The following is a 20,634-nucleotide window of genomic DNA, read 5'->3' as shown; positions in this document are numbered from 1 at the left end:
AACAATTTCAAGAATTGGAACTTTCTCAACCATATTTACTTTTGGGATTTATCGTTTCGAAATATTTAGTCTATATTAAGAAAAATAAAAGGTAAATAGTAATTAGTATTTGTTCTTTCGCTTAAATGTAGACGAATAATAATAAAAGAGAACCGTATTAAACCGATTGGTTCGTAGCAAAAAAACTATGTATATGGATAGTTCCACCGCCCAGCAAACGATGCAATTTTGGAAAAATCGATTGGTGCGCTTGCTTGGCAGGTCAAAATCCTAGATAATACGATTTGGTTTTGCCGAGGGATGGAAGATGGTACGTGTTTGGTTAAGTTTGTGTTCTTCCCCTGTATCTCCTTCCCTCCGGACTATGTGTCTTGTTTCTCTTTTATTTTCTTGTTGTTTCATATGCTTCTTGCATATATACCAAAAAGAATTACGGACCTGATTACTTGTGCTCTGTAATAATATGATTCATGCATGTGTTATCATCGAAGAATTATAAACCTGACATTGAGCTTTGAATGACCAAAAGGTACTCGTAACTTTTTTGTTGTTGTATATGTTACTCTCTTCATATTTCAACGATTATCTTGGCATCTCTGTCTAGTTTCTCTGTATTGGGTTCATAACTAAATATTGTTAAGGATATGACAATCTCATGATTTTAGTACTGCAGCAATATATTGTTTCCTTGTATATTACATTCCTTAGTTAGCTAAACCTAGAGTCTCTTCCTAGCTTCCTGTATATATATGTGTAATCACTCTTGTGAATATATGAAATACAGCCTGTTGAATGTGACCTGTCTGCAACTCTGTGTGAACATCTAAGTTTACAATACTATATATGCTGGAGCTAGTAGTAGCAATAGTCCACATATCAACTGTATTAATTCCTTCTACCTCTTCATCAACATCATTGTCATTTTCAAGCTGCACGAGTGAATCCTCTAGAGATGAACCTATCTGCTATAATTCGGTTAATACTTGTCTCATATTTGGCCATTTCTTTCCCTTTGAATTCAGACATCTCCTCGCTATACTTGCCACTCCTGTTTCTTGTTCCTGTTTGCAACCATATGTGATTTAAGCGTCCATAATATTAAAGAATTTGTTCTCTCTCATTGCAATTCTGAAATGCTCCGCCAAGTCTCTTATTTATCGAGACTTCCAAAGAGTTGTTACAAGCTTTTTTCCTGTAAGAAGTTCAACAATGATGACCTGAAGCTATAAACATCACTCTTATCCATATATTGGCTGGATGATCCATGTAACTAAATATGAAATGATCTCACTTAATGGTAATTAACATTCGCAATTAATATTTTGACTGCCTAATTGTATTCTTCCTCTATGTTGAATCTAGAATTCACACAATGAATTTGTTTGAGTGGGGAACAAATTCACTTAAGATCTCTCTTTAGAAAACTGGATTAAAGCTAGAAAATAAAGAGGGGTTATGATTTCTTGAAGAAGAGGGTAGGGTTTCTCTCAAGAACAATAAAGAAGTAGGGTTTTTGTATTAATTGCTAGATATCTTACAAGGAAGAGGTATTCCTCTATTTATACTTTGTCTTAGATTACAAAATATATCTACTTTCCTTAAATCTCGGATTGAAGATATGGTAAATTTCCTCTTCTGAAGATCAGATCGGATTTTGGAGGCGGTCTCGGGGGTCGGTCGAGTGACTTCGTCGGGCTTCTGCTTATAGGTCCGTTTAGCTGGCCCAAAAGGGGGGTCCCTCGATTTAGTTGATGTGCAGAGTTTATTCGATTTACCTTTGGTTTAGATCGGTATGTCGTGGGTGCTAAATCCTGCACCAACAATTAGTCCCCCCCCAGTTCGGTAGATTCGATTATCCATTCGAGTTTCCGAACTACAGGAAAAAATATTCGATCTAAACTTTAGGAAAACTGAATTCCGAGCACGCGAACTGATGTTGTGCGTCAGGACTCGTCGCCTCGTTAAAACCTTCTCCGGTAAACCTCATGGGAAAAACTCGAAGTAAGGAAAAAGAGTACGAGTCATAATCCTAACGTCTTTGGCGCCCTCGTCCTTGGGTAAGGACGAAGGCCGTACGAACGGTCTTGCCGATTGTTGCCTTGGCTCAGTTGATCTCTCGGTCTTCTTGGACGAATGCTTGGACGAAGTGGTTGATCTTGTGTCTTGAATTCCAGGATGAGCTCTTGGTCCGAGTTGTCCCGCGGGTGATATGAGTGTCCGAGAGGTGTCCGGGTCTGGCTCGAGCATTCCTGGACGCGTGTCCGATCCCGAGCTCACATCACGCACAGCTAGCTCGCAATCCAGACTGACACTGAGACGTCAGAGGACGACCTGAAACTGAAGTTGTCTGAAGACGAACTGAAAAGTTGTCTGAAGACGAACTGAAAAGTTGTCTGATGACAAACTGAAAAGTTGTCCGAAGGCGAACTGAAAAGTTGTCTGAAGGAAGAACTGAGAAGTTTTCCGAAGACAAACTGAGAAGTTGTCTGAAGGAAGAACTGAGAAGTTTTCCGAAGACGAACTGAAAAGTTATCTGAAGGAAGAACTGAGAAGTTTTCTGAAGACGAACTGAAAAGTTGTCTGAAGGAAGAACTGAGAAGTTTTCCGAAGACGAACTGAGAAGTTGTCTGAAGGGAGAACTGAGAAGTTTTCCGAAGACGAACTGAGAAGTCGTCTGAAGGAAGAATCTGAATAGTTTTCCAAAGACACACTGAGAAATTGTCATGGTTGGACAAATTGCTTTTGCAAGAAATAAAATTTTAACTCTATTCGGAATTTTACACGAGGCGAGACGTCTCCCGGCTTACATCGAGTAATCCTTATTGGGTAATTTAACCCAAGCGTACATGCGCTTTGGCGGAGGGCGAAGTACGGGACTTCGGCTTACCTCCTTTGTTCTAGTTTGGAAGTCGGACGGTGAAATTTAAAACTCTGGGTTCGGCTTACATACCCATCCAAACTGGAACTTGCGAAACAATTCAAAAAAGAAGTCTCTGGGTTCGGCTTATCTCTCGTCAGAGAGTTTGAGGTGCGAAATTTAAAACTCTGGGTTCGGCTTATTCCTCGATTAAAAATTTGAGGGGAGCGAGATACTGGGCTCGGCTTATTCCCCTTTTAAAAGTTTGAGGGGAGCGAGATACTGGGCTCGGCTTATTCCCCTTTTGCGGTTTGACGCGAGTCGAGCATCTGGCCAGGATGTCGAAAGATTCTGTAAGACTCACAAAGATTCAAACAGAACTGAAGCTATGAACTGAAATCAAAGCTGTATGCAGACGAGCTGAAACTGAACTAATTTGAAGACAAACTGAAACTGAATTATCTGAGTACGAGCTGAGTCTGATGACGAACTGAAACTGAAACTGTCTGAAGACGAACTGAAACTGAAACTGTCTGAAGACGAACTGAAACTGAAGCTATCTGAAGACGAACTGAATCTAAGTTATCTGAAGACGAGCTGAAGCTGTGATGATGAACTAAAGCTGAAGCCATCTGAAGACGGACTGAAACTGAGGCGTCAGAAGATGACCTAACACTGAGGCGTATGAAGATGACCTGAAACCGAGGCGTCAGAGGATAAGGCGTCTGAGATGTCTGAGAACGACCTGACACTGAGGAGTAGTTCGAAGACGAACTGAGAAGTTTCTGAAGGACGAATTGAGAAGTTGTCCGAAGGACGAACTAAGAAGCTGTCCGAAGACGAACTGAACATGTTCGTTTGAAGGAATGTTCCGGCTTTTTGCACTAATGAGTTCGGAACCCCGAACTGAGTTTATACGAGGCATGGCTCGGTGTTTTTTTTTTTTTTTTTTTTTGCGAGGCATGGCTCGGCTTGTTTTGTTTTTTTTTTACGAGGCATGGCTCGGTTGCGAGACAAGTCTCGGCTGTTGATTTTTTTTTATTTTATTTTTTTTTAAGTAAGGAGGATGCTTGCTTCACACTGATTAGATATGACATCATGTTGAAGAGATCTCTTACACTAGCGATTCATGCAATAATAGAGCTCAAATCTATGTTGAAATAAATAATCAAGAATGCTAGGCATGCGATAAAGGGATAGCAAATCAAATGCATATGATAAGTGATAATGACTTTCAAGTTCATCTGTTTTGATGATTCTATATGGCATGAGAATATCTAGCGTGACCTGATTTGAGTAAATTAACATAGATGAATGTATAGAAAACTTATCTCGATGAATGTGTCGGACAGAATGCGTCTGTTTCAGAAACACGTTGATAGCTTTTGGTAGAAATTGCCGATTGACATGGAATTGGTCTTGTTAGATAGATAAGCTTCGGGGCTTCAAATTGATATGTTGATCGGCGTCTGGCGCCTTCTAGAGTGGCAGGAAATTGCTTCCAAAGTCGGCTCTTTGGACAAGTCAGATCTGTCATTTAGAGTTTTGACATATCACACCTGTTGAAGGAAATTGGTGATAAATTTCTTGAAGCAGCTTGGCTTCAGGCGAAGTCGATCTCCTAAGAGAGATGAGACTCGGGGCTTCAAGCTGATATGCAGATTGATTACATCTTCCATATGGATTGCTGGGAATATCGTCATGATGTAAGGCGATCTGACAATTGCGGAAAGGCTGCATCTGATCAAGATAACTGATCATAAGTTGAGATGTTGAGCACCAATGAAGATGTGGTCGATCTCGTTAGGAAGATAAGCCTTGGCGCTTCAAATTGACATGTAGATCGCCGTCTGGTTCTTCCTAGAACGCCAGAAAGTTGTCTTCAAAGTTTGATTTTCTTGACAGATCGGATTAACGATTTAGGGTTTTGACAGATTGCACCAGTCGAGGAAAATCTGTGATAAGTTTCTTAAAACAGCTCGGATTGAGGCGAGGTTGGTCTCGTTAGAATCATAAGCGTCGGGGCATCAGATTTATATGTCATACGACGCTTGGTACTTTCCAGATCGATGGGAAACGTCGTTAAAAGTCGGCTTACTTTTACAAGTCGGTTCTGCGATATAGAGGTCTGACAGATTAGACCAGTTGAGGCAGATTGGTGATAAATTTTTTGAAACAGATCGGCTTTAGGCGAGGTCGGTCTCGTAAGAGAGATGAGACTCGGGACTTCACACTGATATGCAGATCGCCTAAAGGTCTATCTAGATCGCTGGGAATATTGTCACGATGTGAGACGACCTGGCAATTGCGGACAAGCTGCATCTGCTCCGGAAAATTAGTCATAAGTTTAGATAGAGAGCACTGATTGAGACGTGGACGATCTGGTTAGACAAATAAGCCTTGGGGCTTCAAATTGATATGTAGATCGCCGTTTCGGTTCCTTCTATATCGGTGGCGAACTACTCTTTAAGTCATGACGGTGAGCTGATAGCTAGACTTTCGACCAGGATATGTCAGTTCGGAAGTAGGGTGATAACTTTCGGTAGACACTTCGGATTGAGTTGAGATCGGCTTTTCTGGGAAGATAAACCTCTGAGCTTCAGTATGATATGTATACTGGCTCTAGGTTCCATCTAGATCGGTGGCAAACTGCTCTCCAAGTCGGGATGACGAACTGACAGCTATAGTTTCGAACAAGATGTGCCTGTTCCGGAAATAGAGTGATATCTTCCGGTAGACACTGCAGTTTGAGACGAGGTCGGTCTCATTAGAAAGATAAGCCTTAGGGCTTAAATTTGATATGCATACCGGCTCTAGGTTCCTTTTAGATCGATGGCAACCCGCTCTCCAAGTCGGGACGGCGAGCTGTTATCTTGGCGCTAGAGCATCATTGGAAGCTAAGCGATCTAGGAGAAAAGCTAGGCAGTTGGGCGACCTAGAGAGGTAGTTGACAATTTTGGCGACCTAGAGAGGTAGGTGACAAGCTGGACAACCTGACGAGGTCGGTAACAAGCTAGGCGAACTGGCTAGTTCGGTGACGAGCTAGACGATCTGGTGAGTTCGGTGACGAGCTAGACGACCTGGTGAGTTCGGCCTGGTGAGTTCGGCCACAAGTTGGGTAGATTGGCAGACTGCTCTGAACTGTCAGCTAGGTAATCTGTTGACGAGCCTGTTCGCTTTGGTTTGCTCGAAAATTGTTTCCAAAGCAGGTTGGTCTGCGTTTTAGGGTTTTAGACACGCTGCACAGAACAGGCAACAACTCTTAGTTCAGAGCTCGGACTCAACCAGGGTCGGTTTTTCCGGAAAGCTGACGTTAAGGGCTATCCGTGGATAGGTTATGCGTAATCTGGGTCATAGTACTTTGTCGGAAAATCGATCCCGAAACTGACTGGTGCGATAAAGACAGATCTGCGTTTTAACAGATTGTATATGTTTGCAGAGAAACAGTGATATCTCTCGGTGGACGGATCCGATCGACGTGAAACCGGATTCTATGGAAAGCTTATTCTCTGGTCGATCCATAGGTAGGTTATTTATAACCTAGTTCGGCGGAGTCGGCTGATAAATCGGCCCCGAGGTCGACTGGTCGGGACCCGTCAGATCTATATTAATTTCAACAGATAGATATCTGTATGCCGCAGTAAGAAGGCGATATCTCTCTGAAGAAAACTCCGATTGAAACGAAATTGAGTTATATGGAAAGCTTATTTTCAGGGCAATCCATAGATAGATTATTCACGACCTGATTCGTTGTACTCATCCGGGAAATCGATCCCGAGGCTGGCTGGTCGAAAACAGACGAATCTATATTTGAAGGATAGAGTATATTGCAGAGAAACTGCAATATCTCTTGGAAGGGAGCTCGGATTGAAACGAAATTTGGTTCTACGGAAAGCTGGTTTCCGAGGCAATCCGTAGACGGGTTATTCGTCTTCCAGTTCGTCGGGAGCTGCCGGGAAATCGCCTTGCAAGGAGGCGGTTCGGATGGTAAAACTTTTGTTGATCTTCTGGTTTGTTTTAGTTTTTGCGGTAGAGAGAAAACGTAAAACTTTGTGTAAGGGTCCCCACAGACAGCGCCAATTGTTGAATCTAGAATTCACACAATGAATTTGTTTGAGTGGGGAACAAATTCACTTAAGATCTCTCTTTAGAAAACTGGATTAAAGCTAGAAAATAAAGAAGGGTTATGATTTCTTGAAGAAGAGAGTAGGGTTTCTCTCAAGAACAATAAAGAAGTAGGGTTTTTGTATTAATTGCTAGATATCTTACAAGGAAGAGGTATTCCTCTATTTATACTTTGTCTTAGATTACAAAATATATCTACTTTCCTTAAATCTCGGATTGAAGATATGGTAAATTTCCTCTTCTGAAGATCAGATCGGATTTTGGAGGCGGTTTCGGGGGTCGGTCGAGTGACTTCGTCGGGCTTCTGCTTATAGGTCCGTTTAGCTGGCCCAAAAGGGGGTCCCTCGATTTAGTTGATGTGCAGAGTTTATTCGATTTACCTTTGGTTTAGATCGGTATGTCGTGGGTGCTAAATCCTGCACCAATACTCTACAGGGCACAAGCAGAGCCGTGCCTCAGTGGAAACAAAAGAAACTTTGGCCTACGTCCTAAAAATTTTGGAAAAAATTGCAGACCTTTATTTTTACTTTGGCATATGTTTAGTTACTGTGGCCACATAGTTTCAAATAGTATATTTATTTTAAACCTTTAGTTTTTAATTGTTAAACCCATATAATTGCCACGTTTGATTTAAACAATAAGTCAAAAGCTTAAAAAAACTGAGCTAACATTATAAAATTAGGGTAAATATTTTTTTTTTCTATGCGTGCACACTAAACAGAAGAATTTTTATGTTCGTTCTCTCACTTTATTTTGATTGATGTTATTAATTTTACACTTGAACACTTAGTCCACAGATGCACTGGTTATCGTCATTGTTAAAATAAATGTTTAGCAAAAGGAAATTGTTTTAAAATTTTGATTTTGAACATTTGGTTAATGGATATTTTAGGGAAGAAAATTTCAGTTATTTTTTTTAATTACTTGTTTACTTTTTTAGCTTTTTTTATATGACTGGTATTTATTGTTCTTGACATTATATTCTTCTATGCGTTACAAAGTTTTTTTTACCGCCTCTGGCCACCGTTTATGTCCGCACGGCTCTGGGCACAAGATTACAATCTTCAAATACACACTATGACGGCGAAATACATCCGTCACAATCTCTTTATCTACAGTTTGAATTGAAATAGTCATTGAGATCTATCCATTTACAAAATTAAAAAGAGAAATAAAAAAATAAGAAGAAGAAACGCACTATTTGTCTTTACATGCGTGATTCGTCATGTCTAACATCACAGCTTGCATTAATGAGAAAGTGTGGATAAACCCACTAGAAAAAATGTGTGGATCGTACGAGTGTATCATATTGTATGCTCATCATTTATTACACGTTTCGTATTGTAGAAAATATACAGTACGTATCTAATTGAAAAAATAATGATCAAATCATTCATTAAAAAGTCAGCTATACTTTAAAGTTGACAACTCATCAATTAAAGTAAGCACATGTTAACATTTATATCATTTTTACTTCTTAGCTTGCATGTGGTTTTGCAGCATTCGATGATTATACACTTCTTTTTGTTTTTCAACTTTTTTTTGTTATTTGTTGCTAGCTGGTCTCATCGTACACTCCACAATTAAGGACATACAACTTTTTTTTTTTTTTTGGCAAAGATTTAAGGACATACAGTACATCATTATAAAATTTTCACTTTTCTATGAGTATAACATTTTACTCCAAAATTTTCATATCATGTTACACAAATAAGTATATAAAATACTGAATTGAGATTTCAATAATAAATAATAAGTAAACAAAATATTCTTATTACTAAAACATTTTCTTGCCCTTTACTTTGTATCCATTTTTCTCCAATTAACATGCAAAGCCAGCTTCCACCAATTTGTTTAGCTTCTTGTTTCTCAATCTCTCTTCATAAACTTCACTTCCTTGCATCTCTTTCTCATACCTAAATCAAATATTTTAAGTATTAATTAAATACTTTACGAAAAAAAAAATTATGTTAATACTCATGATAATGAAAATATGTACCCTAGTGGCATAGGTATCAAAGGAGACAGAGTTTGCACAAGCTTGAGAGCTTCATCTTCCGTATTCACAATTTGGTTGAAGCAAAAGTATCTACCACAAGCCGAAGTATCCTCGAATGCTCGAATGTGAACGTCCGCTACAAATTCTACGTCTGCGTATGCTAACACACCATTCTCATACATTTGTGAAGCTCCTAAAATCGCAAATATTGCCACCACAATTAGATTATTGATTATTACCCATCTAACTGACATGAATGAATATGTTTATAATGTACCTTTGAGGTAAGACATGGTGGGTCTGGGGTTGTGTTGAGTCACCGAGGGTCCAACGATGAGACCCGGGTTAACCGAGACCATGTTGACCATACGGTCCATGGCTAACGCCCAAGCTGCCTTCTCAGATTGTGTCTTCGCAAGAGCATGCCATAGCTGCACATATAGCCGCCACACACACACACAACTTTTATTATTAAGAAAACATAAACTCATCCTAAAATCTTAATTACAAAACTAATTAAGTAGAATTTTAAACTATGATCTAGGTTGACCTCTTTAAATATTTTATTAAGGCCGTCCTACATTGAATCTTGACCAAAATTATTCTAGATACACACATGAAGCATGCCAATACATTTCATGGAGACCCAATTTTTTACTTTGCAACAAAGCCAAAATTTGAAAAAGTTCCAAGAAATTGTAGTTTCAAAACATCATTATTAATTAAATAGACATTTTCAGATTGATTGATGAAAAAGTACATGAAATAATTGTTCATCCCAGGTCAATAATAAACAGTGGGTCCAATATGTTTTGTGAATGTGTTGAGCTTTTCAATAAATTGATAATTATTAAGATGAAATAATAATAAAAGAGTTGAAATCAAAAATAGTTAAAAAAATAAAATACCTTCTTTTTGAGACAGAAGTCAAGATCACTCCAACACTTCTCATCAACATCTTTTTGAGTTCCAATGTTATCTCTCCAAATTGCAGCAGTCAACGAAGATGAAAACACAATCTTCTCTATACTCTCTGTTCTTGCACATGCTTCCACCACATTTATCGCTCCTCTCACTTCCACATCCACTTCCTTCTCCTCCTAATCATTCACATAAAAACATTTCATAAAACAAACATAAAAGAGAGATAACAAGAGAGAAGTGGTGACTGAGTGATAGAAGATAATACTGCTAGAAACACTCACATCATACCCTTCAGGGTTGTCCAAGCAACAAAACACAGCATTACAATTGTTGAGAGCAACGAGGATGGTTTGGTAATCTAACACATCAACATCATAAACCTCTAGTCTCTCTTCTTTAGCTTCCATGTCTCTGATCTTCTCCTCAAGCATACTCTCCCCTATTACCAAAACCCCTCATGAGAAAAATCCAAACTTTACATTGTTTCAATATCAAAATTTGATAGTAAACCCATTCAAGAATTTGAACCCAATTCCCCAAAATTGGTCAAAACCAATTAAGAAAAGGATAAAAAGGTGAAAACTTTATTGTACCCTTAAGAGAGAATTCGAAAGATTGTTTACCATTTTTACGGATAGCGGCGTGAACAGAGTAACCTTTAGTGAGCAATCTATTGAGAATCCAGAAACCAACATAAGTGGAAGCATCAAGAACACAGCAACAAGAAGTGGGCTTTTCTTGATTCATCAGTTTCTTCTTCTTTTGAGGTTTTGTATTGTTTCTTGAAAATATCTGGACAAAAGTGAGAGAGAGATGAGCAAAGAGAAGATGATATTTATTAATCGTTGTTATATAGAGAGAGAGACGCCTGAGGAGGAGAAGGGTAAGTAAGCTAAGTAGTACTGTAATAAATAGGAGAAAGGTGGGTGAACTATATAAGTATGATGTTGCACACGCTCCCAACTACTCATCTTTGTATGGCTTTCTGTGTTTGGTAAATCTATTGAACGATGGAAAGAGAGAATAAATGGTTCAATAGTCCGCCACTCATTTTTTAATGGAGTAGTATGTTTTTTAATATTAGTGTTTTTTTTTAATATCTTGTTTATGGTAACGTCAAATTTTTATATTTTAAAAACATATTCTAACAATTTTTAGATAATTAAGCTCTTTTAGAGAGAGAAAAATTCAATCATAAGAGTAATGTATGTTATAAAATAATTAAAAAGATTTGAATGACAATAAAATTAAAATTATCTAATAAAGACAAAAATGTTGTAAAAAAAAACAAAAATAATGTTTAACGCCCACAACCATCAGAAGAAAAGTTATCACAAAAAAAAACGAAAATAGTTTATGAGAAAGAGACTCAACTCTATGAAGAAAAACTTAAATCCAAAATATAATGAATCGAACTTAGAAAATAACAATTTTAGCCAAAAATCAGTGTATATGGAAAAAGATCTTTGTCCCCAAAAAAAAAAAAAAAAAAAAAAAAAGAAAAAGATCTTGATAAGTTGATAACACATTAAAGACTGGTTGTTGTGAGTCCTCGGCTTGCTTTTAAATAGATTAACCAAATGCCACAATAACATAACAACAATTATCTTAAAGATAAGTTTAGAAGAAAAGTATAAAACGTGAAAGCATGAAGATGATGACACCTTCACTTGTATCCCTTGTTATACTGATCATATTTGCCTCAGGTATTATAAATTTTATGTATTCCTGTTCAAGTGTCATGTTTCTTTTATTCAATTGATATATTTTTAATTTCTTTGATATATTCTTTTAAAATTAGAAGTACACAAAAATTAAAATCTTCTATTGCTAATATAGACTGTATGGAAAAGTGAAAAAAAAAAAAAAATCTCTTATTGACATTTCTATTACACCATAGATACAGTGGTGGAGGTGGATTTTGTCACGACGTTGCTGGCTTTAGTGTGTGCCAATGCTCGTACCCTTGCTGAAAACAAGACTACAAATTTTGTAAAACCATAAGATGTTTTTTTTTTTTTTTTTTTGTAACCGTAACATCAATAATATGGTAATAAATATCCTTTTCGTAAAACAATATTTTTAGTTCCATATAAGTACTCATCCAATACCCATGTGAACATGGTATGAAATTATATGATACAGCGTAAATTTGCACTTCTCGAGGCTCCAGAATGTTCACTTTAGTTAATTAGATTTTTCATTAGTTTTTTTTCATTATATTTGATCGTAACTTTGGTTTTTCAGAATCATAACTCTATAAAATATAGAAAATTTTACTTATGTTATTGGGTTTATTCGAATGATTGTCATTGTAGGAAACAATTTTTTATTAAGATTGTAAAATAAGCAGTTCACTTACGTTATTAACATATAATAGATTTTTTAATTTAGGTTTAATAGCTAACTAATTATATAACAATCAATGCATTTTATATATATATATATATATAATATTTTTACTAAATATAGAATGTGTTTGTAATTATATATAAACTATTTAATAGAATCGAACAAATTTTTTAAAAAACACATTTGACATTTTTTAATTGTTGGTCAATGCCGAATGATATACCGAAATAAAATGGTCGTTCTGTTGACTACATGTTATCTTATACTAATTGATGTATAGTCATATATTCTGTTATATTTCTTGTAGCTAGCTATATTTTTCCAGAGAATAAACATGAAACGAGAAAAAAAAATGCTTAATCATTATCACACTAATGGAGCATATATATATTACTGGGGGAAAAAGGAAGATAATAAGTAAAAAAAAAACGAAAAAGGTGATATTAATAGTTGACACTTGAGACTTGACAACAATTAGTAGGTAGCGATTGTGGTGGAGAGATGATTTACGATGACACATTGTTCTGAATGATAGGTACAACAATCAAAATAAATATATTTTGTGCTAAACGAACAGAATGTAATTAACAACGAGTAGAACAAACGGATTTTTAGAAATATCAATTCTTGTATAGTATAGATGCAGATGGAATGTAATCTTGTAAATGTAATTAACATTGTAAAATTTGTAGTTAGTTACATTAAAATTTTACATTCTTTAATCATAATTTTTGTATGAATGTAAAATTATAAATATATAAACTAATCAATGCATATAATCATTTTTTGTATGAATGTAAAATTTATTTAAACAAAACCTTGTTATATATGCATAATGCATCCTTAATTGTTGTTAGTTTGCTTTTACGATCGAATAAAACAAATTATCTTAATTGTTTTTTTTTTTGCAGAACCTCAACGAGTATCTCAATATCTCACGGATGTGGATGCTTTAGCTTTGTATCCGTATATTAAAACCAATATTGCATGGTTTATTATTATTATTATTATTATTATTATTATTATTATTATTATTCTTTTTTTTTTTTATGGTTTATACAATAAAAGCTGGGGCATTTTTATCTGAGAAAATTAATACATTACACTGTTAAAAGACAATGTATATATTTATGAAGATATAATAAGTAATTTCTCCGGCACAATCTCTAAGCAGAGCATTTCTTCAGGACAACAGATTCAATAGGAATCTTATCAACCGGAAAAACACAATTAACCCGAGCTTTCGGCAACAAACTACACGGTTTGGGCGTCACCTTACTTGAAACCCCGGAGATGTCAGTACAATTCCACAACAACTTCTTTGGTTCAGGAGCCAAAGTCATGTTTATATTCGACATACATATCTTTGTGAAAGGATCGTTCTTGAGCCCATCTAGCTTTGCGGGTTGCGTGACATTATCCGCGGTCATGTCACTGTAGTTAATGTTCGTAATTTGGGGCATAGCCTTGGGATCAAACCCTGAAACGGGGTGTTGGTTATATGCACCGCTCATCCAGAAAACGTATTGCATGGTTTTCATGGTAAACTTTCGGGCGAAAATATCCTTAACGTAACCACCACGACCAACTGCGGTTTTGATTCGGATAGCGGATTGTGTCTGGAGTAATGTAATGTCTTCGATTCTAACATCTTTGATTCCACCGGACATTTCGCTTCCCAGTGCTATTCCAGCGCTGTCTGGAGAGATGCATGTGAGCCGTCTGATCGACAGTTGTTGAGTTGGCTTGCCGACTTTGATACCAAACTGATCCCAACCGCTCTTCACGGCGATGCAATCGTCTCCGGAGACTACGTAACAGTCTTCTATTAATGTGTTGGTGCATGAATCTAATAACGAAGAAAATAAACAATGCCACGTGAATATATAAAGTCACGTCGAATACAAAGATTATAATCTTATAACATGAAAACAGAAACGCAAACACAAACGAACATATACTATTCAATATATATGCGACGTGGGATATATGGACTTACCCGGGTTGATTCCATCGGTATTAGGAGAATCGATAGGAGCAAGAATGGTAACGCCTTTGACAATAACATTGTTACAATACACGGGATGAATGTTCCATGAAGGCGAATCAATGATCGTGATGTCTGAGATCTGAACGTCCTTAGAGGATATGATTTCGATTGTGTAAGGTCTCGTGATCGACTTAAATCCACCACTCCGGTACTTCACCCACCAGTATTTCCCTTGCCCGTTGATCGTTCCGTTGTTACCTAACCAAACAAATTCGATCAATCCTTTTTAACAAAAAAAAAAAAAACACACACACACACACACACACACAAACACACATAATTCAAGATCTTATAGAGCCTTGATTCTTGGTCGTTAACGATTCTTTATTAGATGATATATTCGTCTTAATATTTGACTAATTACTAGACGTATTGAGTTTATGGTCAAATAGTTCATAATTTTTGTTATAGCTTTGATATGTCACTGTATTCATTTTTGGTTAATCTTACCGGTAATAACAACATCAGTGAGGTTTGTGCCAGAGATTAAACTAGCAAATGTTGGTCCTGCTGCATCTCTTCCTTGTCCGTACGATGGCAAAGGTGCAACAACTGGATACTCAGATTCATCCTTTTTATTTAAACCAAAAGATAAAAAAAACATGTAAATAAATGGCTAATACCTTACACAAAATATTTTATCCCAATTTACTTTTGTATAATACAAGATGGAAATTAACCATACCTGAGAAGCAAGAATAGTTGCACCTTTTTGGATGAACAAAGTAAAATGGCTGGTGAGGTTAAAACTTCCCGTTAGCCATTTCCCTGGTGGAACAATGAGTTGCACTCCGCCGTCGGCCGCCATTGGAGCAAGCTTGGTTATGGCTTTTCTAAACGCTTTCGTGTTCGAGGTCTTTCCATCACCAACTGCTCCAAATTCTGTTAAAACTGCCCTATGTTTTCGACAATTCAAGGCCATATATTTAACATGTGCCTTTCCTTTGATGCCTACACCCCGAGATTCCATCATCGAAAAACTACTAATAGCCAAAACTACTAATATACAAAAACTTGTTTGAATCATCTGTTGTAAAGAAAAAAGAAAAAAAACAAGTATATTATCTATTTGTTTTTTCATTCAAAACTTCAAATTAAACTCACTAAAAACATAAGTTATTGAAGGATGTCATAGTTTAAAATCGTGTTACCTTTAGAGTTGAAGATTTCATAGAGAACTCCATTTTGATTCTTCTGACTTGTTTTTGTTGTATTTTCGGTTGGTCTGAAAACAAAGTAATTTATAGAAGAACAATATAGAGAAAAACATGCTTAAACTTTTATCTAAATCTAAGCATTGACTTGAATTACCAAAATAAGTAAAGCTATTAAAAGGTGAGATCATGTACCCATCTTTTTTCTTTAAATTTCTGTTATCAGAATCCATTTTAAATTAATGTAGATAAAGACTAACATTCCCCATTTTTGGTAGAAAATAGTCCAACTTCTGAAGTAGTATATCTTCAATTAGGTATAGTTGACTGAAGAAAATCTGTAATGGCACTGACATATCCGGACCTTCCTATAAAGACTTATCAGCTTTACATATTTAGATTTAGATTATATGTGCTAAGGCATTGTTTTTACTATTATTCAAGTTCTTATCTGTTTTTAAATTATCATCTTGGATCTTTCCTAAACACTGAAAAGACTCATATCCACACATATTCATAAGAAAGAAAAAAGACTACAAGATAAAAACAAAAATGTTTTCAGATTTTTATATATAAAATATACTTAAATTACCAGAAATATATTCATAATCTGTAATAGTATTTCATAATCTTAAATTACCAAAAAGAATATATATCATTTATAGATTATGATAAAACAAAAATTAATTATAATATTTAAACATATTAAATTTTAAAATAACAGAAAGAAGATATATTACAGGTAAGTTATATGACATGATAAGGTTGAATTGATAATACTAAAAAATAAGATATATGACATGATAAAGTTGAATTGATAATACTAAAAAATAAGATATTATTCACAAGATACTTTAATATGGGTTAATCCTCATTTTACTATTAAATATATGAAATATTAAACTTATATTAAACAAAAATTATTAAATCACTAGAATTAAAACTGAACCATTTTACGGCAGATTATATACCAAATTGTTATAATTAACAAAATAGTACATTAACAAAATTAATATTAAATAGTATATTAACACAAAAAATTAAAATAAAATAAAAAAGTACCAGAAAATATTAATCGATAGTTGTAACATCCTTTATTTGTAAGTGAAAGCCACATCAAAGTTATGCAAATGAATGATCTAACACTGATTTGGCCCAAAAGAATCATCATCAGCAGCAATAATCTGAGATTGATTTGTAAACCTTCTTGTCGTCCTCTGGCAATCTGAAACCCTAAAAGCTGCTTGCTTTCTTCTTCGGATCAAACTTCCGACACAAGAAAGATAACCATGTATCGCAAAATGATATCAGTTCTTAGAGGAATAAAACCCATCTCAGGTTCCGAAAAGGTTTGAAGCCACCTGAAAAGAAATGGTTCAATTGAAAAGTATGCAAGAGTTTTGGTTAAGCTCTATAATTCCAAAATTCACAAGTCGAATCCATCAAAAGAAATCGAAATGTGGCTCTTTTAAGGTCATGGGTTTGCATACCTTCACATGATGTGGCATGATCTTGATATCATAAGGAACGTGAAGCCAAGCTTCGGGTCGGTATAACAGAAAGTTCTCAGGTTTACTGGTGTAAACGTCTGCGTATTGGTGGATGTGATAAGAGAATGCTGATTCTTGACCAGTGTCTGTGACAAATGTAGCTCCGAACGATCTGTTGAACATTTGTTTCATTGTGTCTCGTGCTCTCTGTCTTGCATTGTTCAGCTCATCCAAAAGAGATTGGCATGCTTCGCTTCTATGAGTGTCTGATACAGTCGCGTGAAATCTACCGAGTAACTCTTGGATAATATGGAATTTTGCCTGAGTTTAAGCCAAAAAATTGGTCTTATTAGACATTACACATACGAAAGTATCTATATTTCTCCATGTCTCTAAGTACTTATGGCTTATGTCCTCGATCACGTTACAGGAATGTATGAATACTATAAGCAGAAAGCCATTCTTGAGAAGTTAAAGAAGAAGCTGTGACTATACCTGCTCAAACCGGTAGCTATCACCATTTTGTATCTGTATCTCTCGCTGAACCAAAAAAAACATCACAAAGAGAAGAACTCAGTGTACAAGATTGGGTTTTAAACGATATACAAACGTTTTTGAGAATACAATCAGATGAAAGGCTACATATCATGTATGGTAAACTAACCTCGAGCTCATGAATTATCGCAGCAGTTCGCCAACCAGCTTTTGAAGGCCCTCTTAGATCACTAAATAAGTGATCTCCGAAATAAATAACCTATGAACAGAACATGTTATATAGTAGTCTGTCTTTAAAATGCAATCAAAAGCATGAACTTACAAAATGGAATATATCATCTTGTGGCAAAGAGTACCTCAGGGCCATGCCACTTTGTGATCTGAAGGAAGGATTTTAGACAGCCATGGTAGTAAACTTTCTTCGGGTCAAATGCATCCACTTTTGTAAACGCCAAATTGTCCCTCTCAGAATCGTAACAACTACAAGGATCAATAGCAATAAAAGCGTCAAGCGATCAATTCCGCTAGACAGACAAACTTTACAAAAGAAAATAGCGTTTCTGAATACGGAAAACTAACCGGAAAGGGTGCTCAGATGTGTAAAATTCTGGTTTGTTTGCTTTAGCAATCACAACATCGAAGAGCTCTCGCCAGGAATCTCTGAGGCCAAAAGAGTCCTAACAACAGTAAGCACACAAATAAAGGTCATGAACCACATAAACAAAAAAAAGAAAATTCAGAACTAGCCCTAAGAACATTATAAACAACAATATAAAATCAAAGAGTGTTGAATCTAATTGTCCCTAGTGATATTCAAACGGGAACACAGAAAATTTTTAAATAGCTATCTAATAATGTGAATCACCTCCATCAGATAGCGCATTCCACCATCAACAAAATGATACGGAGAGTTGGTCAGCAAAAATAGCTTCTTTCCTTTATCTTTTAGCATTCTCAGGAAACGTAGAAGCTTACCCTGAGATGTAAATCGCTGTTCAGTAATATAAAATTCAAAAGTAATATAACTTGCATGCATTTGTAGCCATTTAAGGAATATAAGAAATTTCACTTGCATTTTTTAGCAAATATCTGTTAGGATCAGCAAGAATCCCTCTATGAACCAATCCACTTCTATGGACATGTTGAATAGCACGATTGACATCATTGTAGATGTTAGAGGCATCAAACTCAAGTTTGGCATCGACAAAATATTGGACCATGTCTGCAATAAGACAGGCCTGGAAAAAAAAATGTTGCAGTCAAACAAATCAGATATGACAAAATCATGGTTCCTCTGTACGAAAGCAACTTATTGACTTATTAAAATCACCTCGCTGAAACAGAAGAAATCCATCAATCCCACCAGACCTCTCGCTTGATCACGACCTATGTGTCGTGTTCCATACATACTCTCTATTTCCTTCCTACTAAGCTGCAAAATTATAAATATGCGAATGGCTCAGAAACCCTCCATCCCACAGCAACAGTTTCAACAAAAGAGACGATCAAAATACCTTACGACGACCGAAATAACACCCGTCTGGCTCAATAGAACCAAAGAAATCCAATTTCATGAGGCAACCTTTTTGTTTATCGTAGTACAAACCTCGGATGGGAAAAGTCGGATCATACTTAAACTGGACGCAAGCATCAGGATATCTAAACTGCAAGAATCAAGACCAATAATTCTCAAAGCAATGCTCACAACTTAAAGAAACCGCCATAAGATAAGAGATTCTACCTCATTAACCATATGCTGCTTGGCAAGATCATAGATCAAGCTCTGCAAATGAGATGAGTAGTGTGCCAAAGTGTAGTCATAATCAAATCCATAAACTTGTATATTATCCAATCTCAGATTCTTATTAACATATATCCCTACACAAGCATCATCATCATCCAAAACCAATCAGTAACAAAGAACACCAACCAAACTAATGTATATTATGAATAGCTCAGCTCAGCTCAGATCACCTTGAGGATTCATCTTAGGCATACTATTTAATGCTTCAGGGATATTAAGAAACCTCTGTTTCGCCAGCTCGAACTCACGCCGGATCTTGGTGATATCCTCATCCACGGTAGAACATTCCGGCAAAGCAACGGCATATTTCGCTTCCAGATTGGCTAACGCCGCCTCCGATTCCGACGAAGTAACGGTTGCGAATCCTCGGAAACTTGTTAGAAATCCTGAGGCAGATTCAAACGATCTTAATTCTTCGGAACTGTCACCATTTTTCGGGTTTGATTTCAGATCATAAGAAGAGAAACTCACCATTTCGGATTTGATCGGTAGCAAATGATCCTCTCTGCAATTACAACGAACTCGATCATCATCATCATCGATGGCGAATGAGGTGATAAATTAGTAGTAAATGGAAATGTTTGGGGGAGAGAGAGAGAGAGATTTACAGTGAGCGATGCTCCGAGAGGGAGAAGACGGCGAGAGGAAGTCATAAAAGTCATCTTTACATGAGAGTGGACTTTGAGAATTTGGTTTTAAGGGAAGAAGATGAAGATGACGTCATTGTTATATCAGTGGATAAAGATAATGGCGGTTAGGGTTTATCGTCGACGGCGTCGGCCAGCGAGATAAGTCCGGGGAGAGCAGATTTTCCGGATGATTTATTAGTATTGGGTCTTGGTGGGCTATGTAACTTTGTATTTCTTGATTTTGGGCTCAATTATATATTACATGTATCAAAACTAATTTAAGCAAACTTTGAAGCCCAAAATCCTATATCAGAATAAATTCCGGCGATAGAAACATCAGAAAAACCGTTGTTTAAACGTGAAGTGTTTGTGTTTGATCAAAAAAAAAAAAAAAAAAAAAAAAAAAAAAAAAAAAACGTGAAGTGTATGGACCATGTCGAAAATGGTGACACCGGATCTCCGACAACAGATCTGAGCCCCCCTCCGCGGCTCCACCTCCTCGTCTCACCCATCCTACTTGCTTTTTTGGATCCGAACTCAGTTGGTGTAGATCTACTGTTCTTTTTGTCACCTTTAGACACAAACTCTTCTCACTTGACTTGGTTGAGATCTCCCCTTGTCATTAGTCTCTGTTCTAGCTTTTGCTAAGATCTGCCTCTGTTTTGGACTCTCTTCCCCTTAAGAAGCTCTCGGACTTCTTCAAGGAGTTGGCTCTCCATTTGAGTAAACTCATTTCCTCCAACACGTCGAGGTCT

The 20,634-nt window shown here is 36.4% G+C and overlaps 3 protein-coding genes and 1 long non-coding RNA gene across 4 annotated transcripts; 1 reads left to right on the top strand and 3 right to left on the bottom strand.

Moving 5' to 3' along the window:
- Positions 1-8,625: 8,625 nt before the first annotated feature.
- On the bottom strand, positions 8,626-10,984 carry LOC104713830 (cinnamoyl-CoA reductase-like SNL6). The gene is made up of 6 exons (XM_010431041.3): positions 10,529-10,984; positions 10,187-10,344; positions 9,890-10,081; positions 9,259-9,412; positions 8,982-9,174; positions 8,626-8,898 (listed from the first exon to the last, which is right to left on the bottom strand). The coding sequence occupies exons 1-6, from the start codon at positions 10,650-10,652 to the stop codon at positions 8,805-8,807; spliced, it is 915 nt and encodes a 304-aa protein (XP_010429343.1). The 5' UTR covers positions 10,653-10,984; the 3' UTR covers positions 8,626-8,804.
- A 514-nt stretch (positions 10,985-11,498) lies between these two features.
- On the top strand, positions 11,499-11,979 carry LOC147939275 (uncharacterized). The gene is made up of 2 exons (XR_015565976.1): positions 11,499-11,611; positions 11,806-11,979. It is a non-coding gene; the product is annotated as an uncharacterized LOC147939275 (long non-coding RNA).
- Positions 11,980-13,141: 1,162 nt separating this feature from the next.
- LOC104713829 (putative polygalacturonase) lies at positions 13,142-15,589 on the bottom strand. The gene is made up of 5 exons (XM_010431040.3): positions 15,459-15,589; positions 14,993-15,334; positions 14,758-14,878; positions 14,257-14,505; positions 13,142-14,106 (listed from the first exon to the last, which is right to left on the bottom strand). Exons 1-5 carry the CDS (start codon positions 15,489-15,491, stop codon positions 13,424-13,426), a joined length of 1,428 nt encoding a protein of 475 aa, XP_010429342.2. The 5' UTR covers positions 15,492-15,589; the 3' UTR covers positions 13,142-13,423.
- Positions 15,590-16,398: 809 nt separating this feature from the next.
- On the bottom strand, positions 16,399-20,284 carry LOC104713827 (uncharacterized). The gene is made up of 14 exons (XM_010431039.3): positions 19,859-20,284; positions 19,722-19,755; positions 19,421-19,636; positions 19,188-19,324; positions 18,961-19,110; positions 18,777-18,878; positions 18,520-18,684; positions 18,312-18,422; positions 18,026-18,123; positions 17,803-17,926; positions 17,616-17,705; positions 17,447-17,491; positions 16,952-17,272; positions 16,399-16,822 (listed from the first exon to the last, which is right to left on the bottom strand). Exons 1-14 carry the CDS (start codon positions 19,910-19,912, stop codon positions 16,796-16,798), a joined length of 1,674 nt encoding a protein of 557 aa, XP_010429341.1. The 5' UTR covers positions 19,913-20,284; the 3' UTR covers positions 16,399-16,795.
- Positions 20,285-20,634: the final 350 nt, after the last annotated feature.

This window comes from Camelina sativa, chromosome 9, assembly GCF_030686135.1.
Source record: "Camelina sativa cultivar CO46 ecotype springtype chromosome 9, ASM3068613v1".
In the NCBI taxonomy this organism is placed as follows: domain Eukaryota; kingdom Viridiplantae; phylum Streptophyta; class Magnoliopsida; order Brassicales; family Brassicaceae; genus Camelina; species Camelina sativa.
This window is presented reverse-complemented; position numbering and strand designations above follow the sequence as displayed.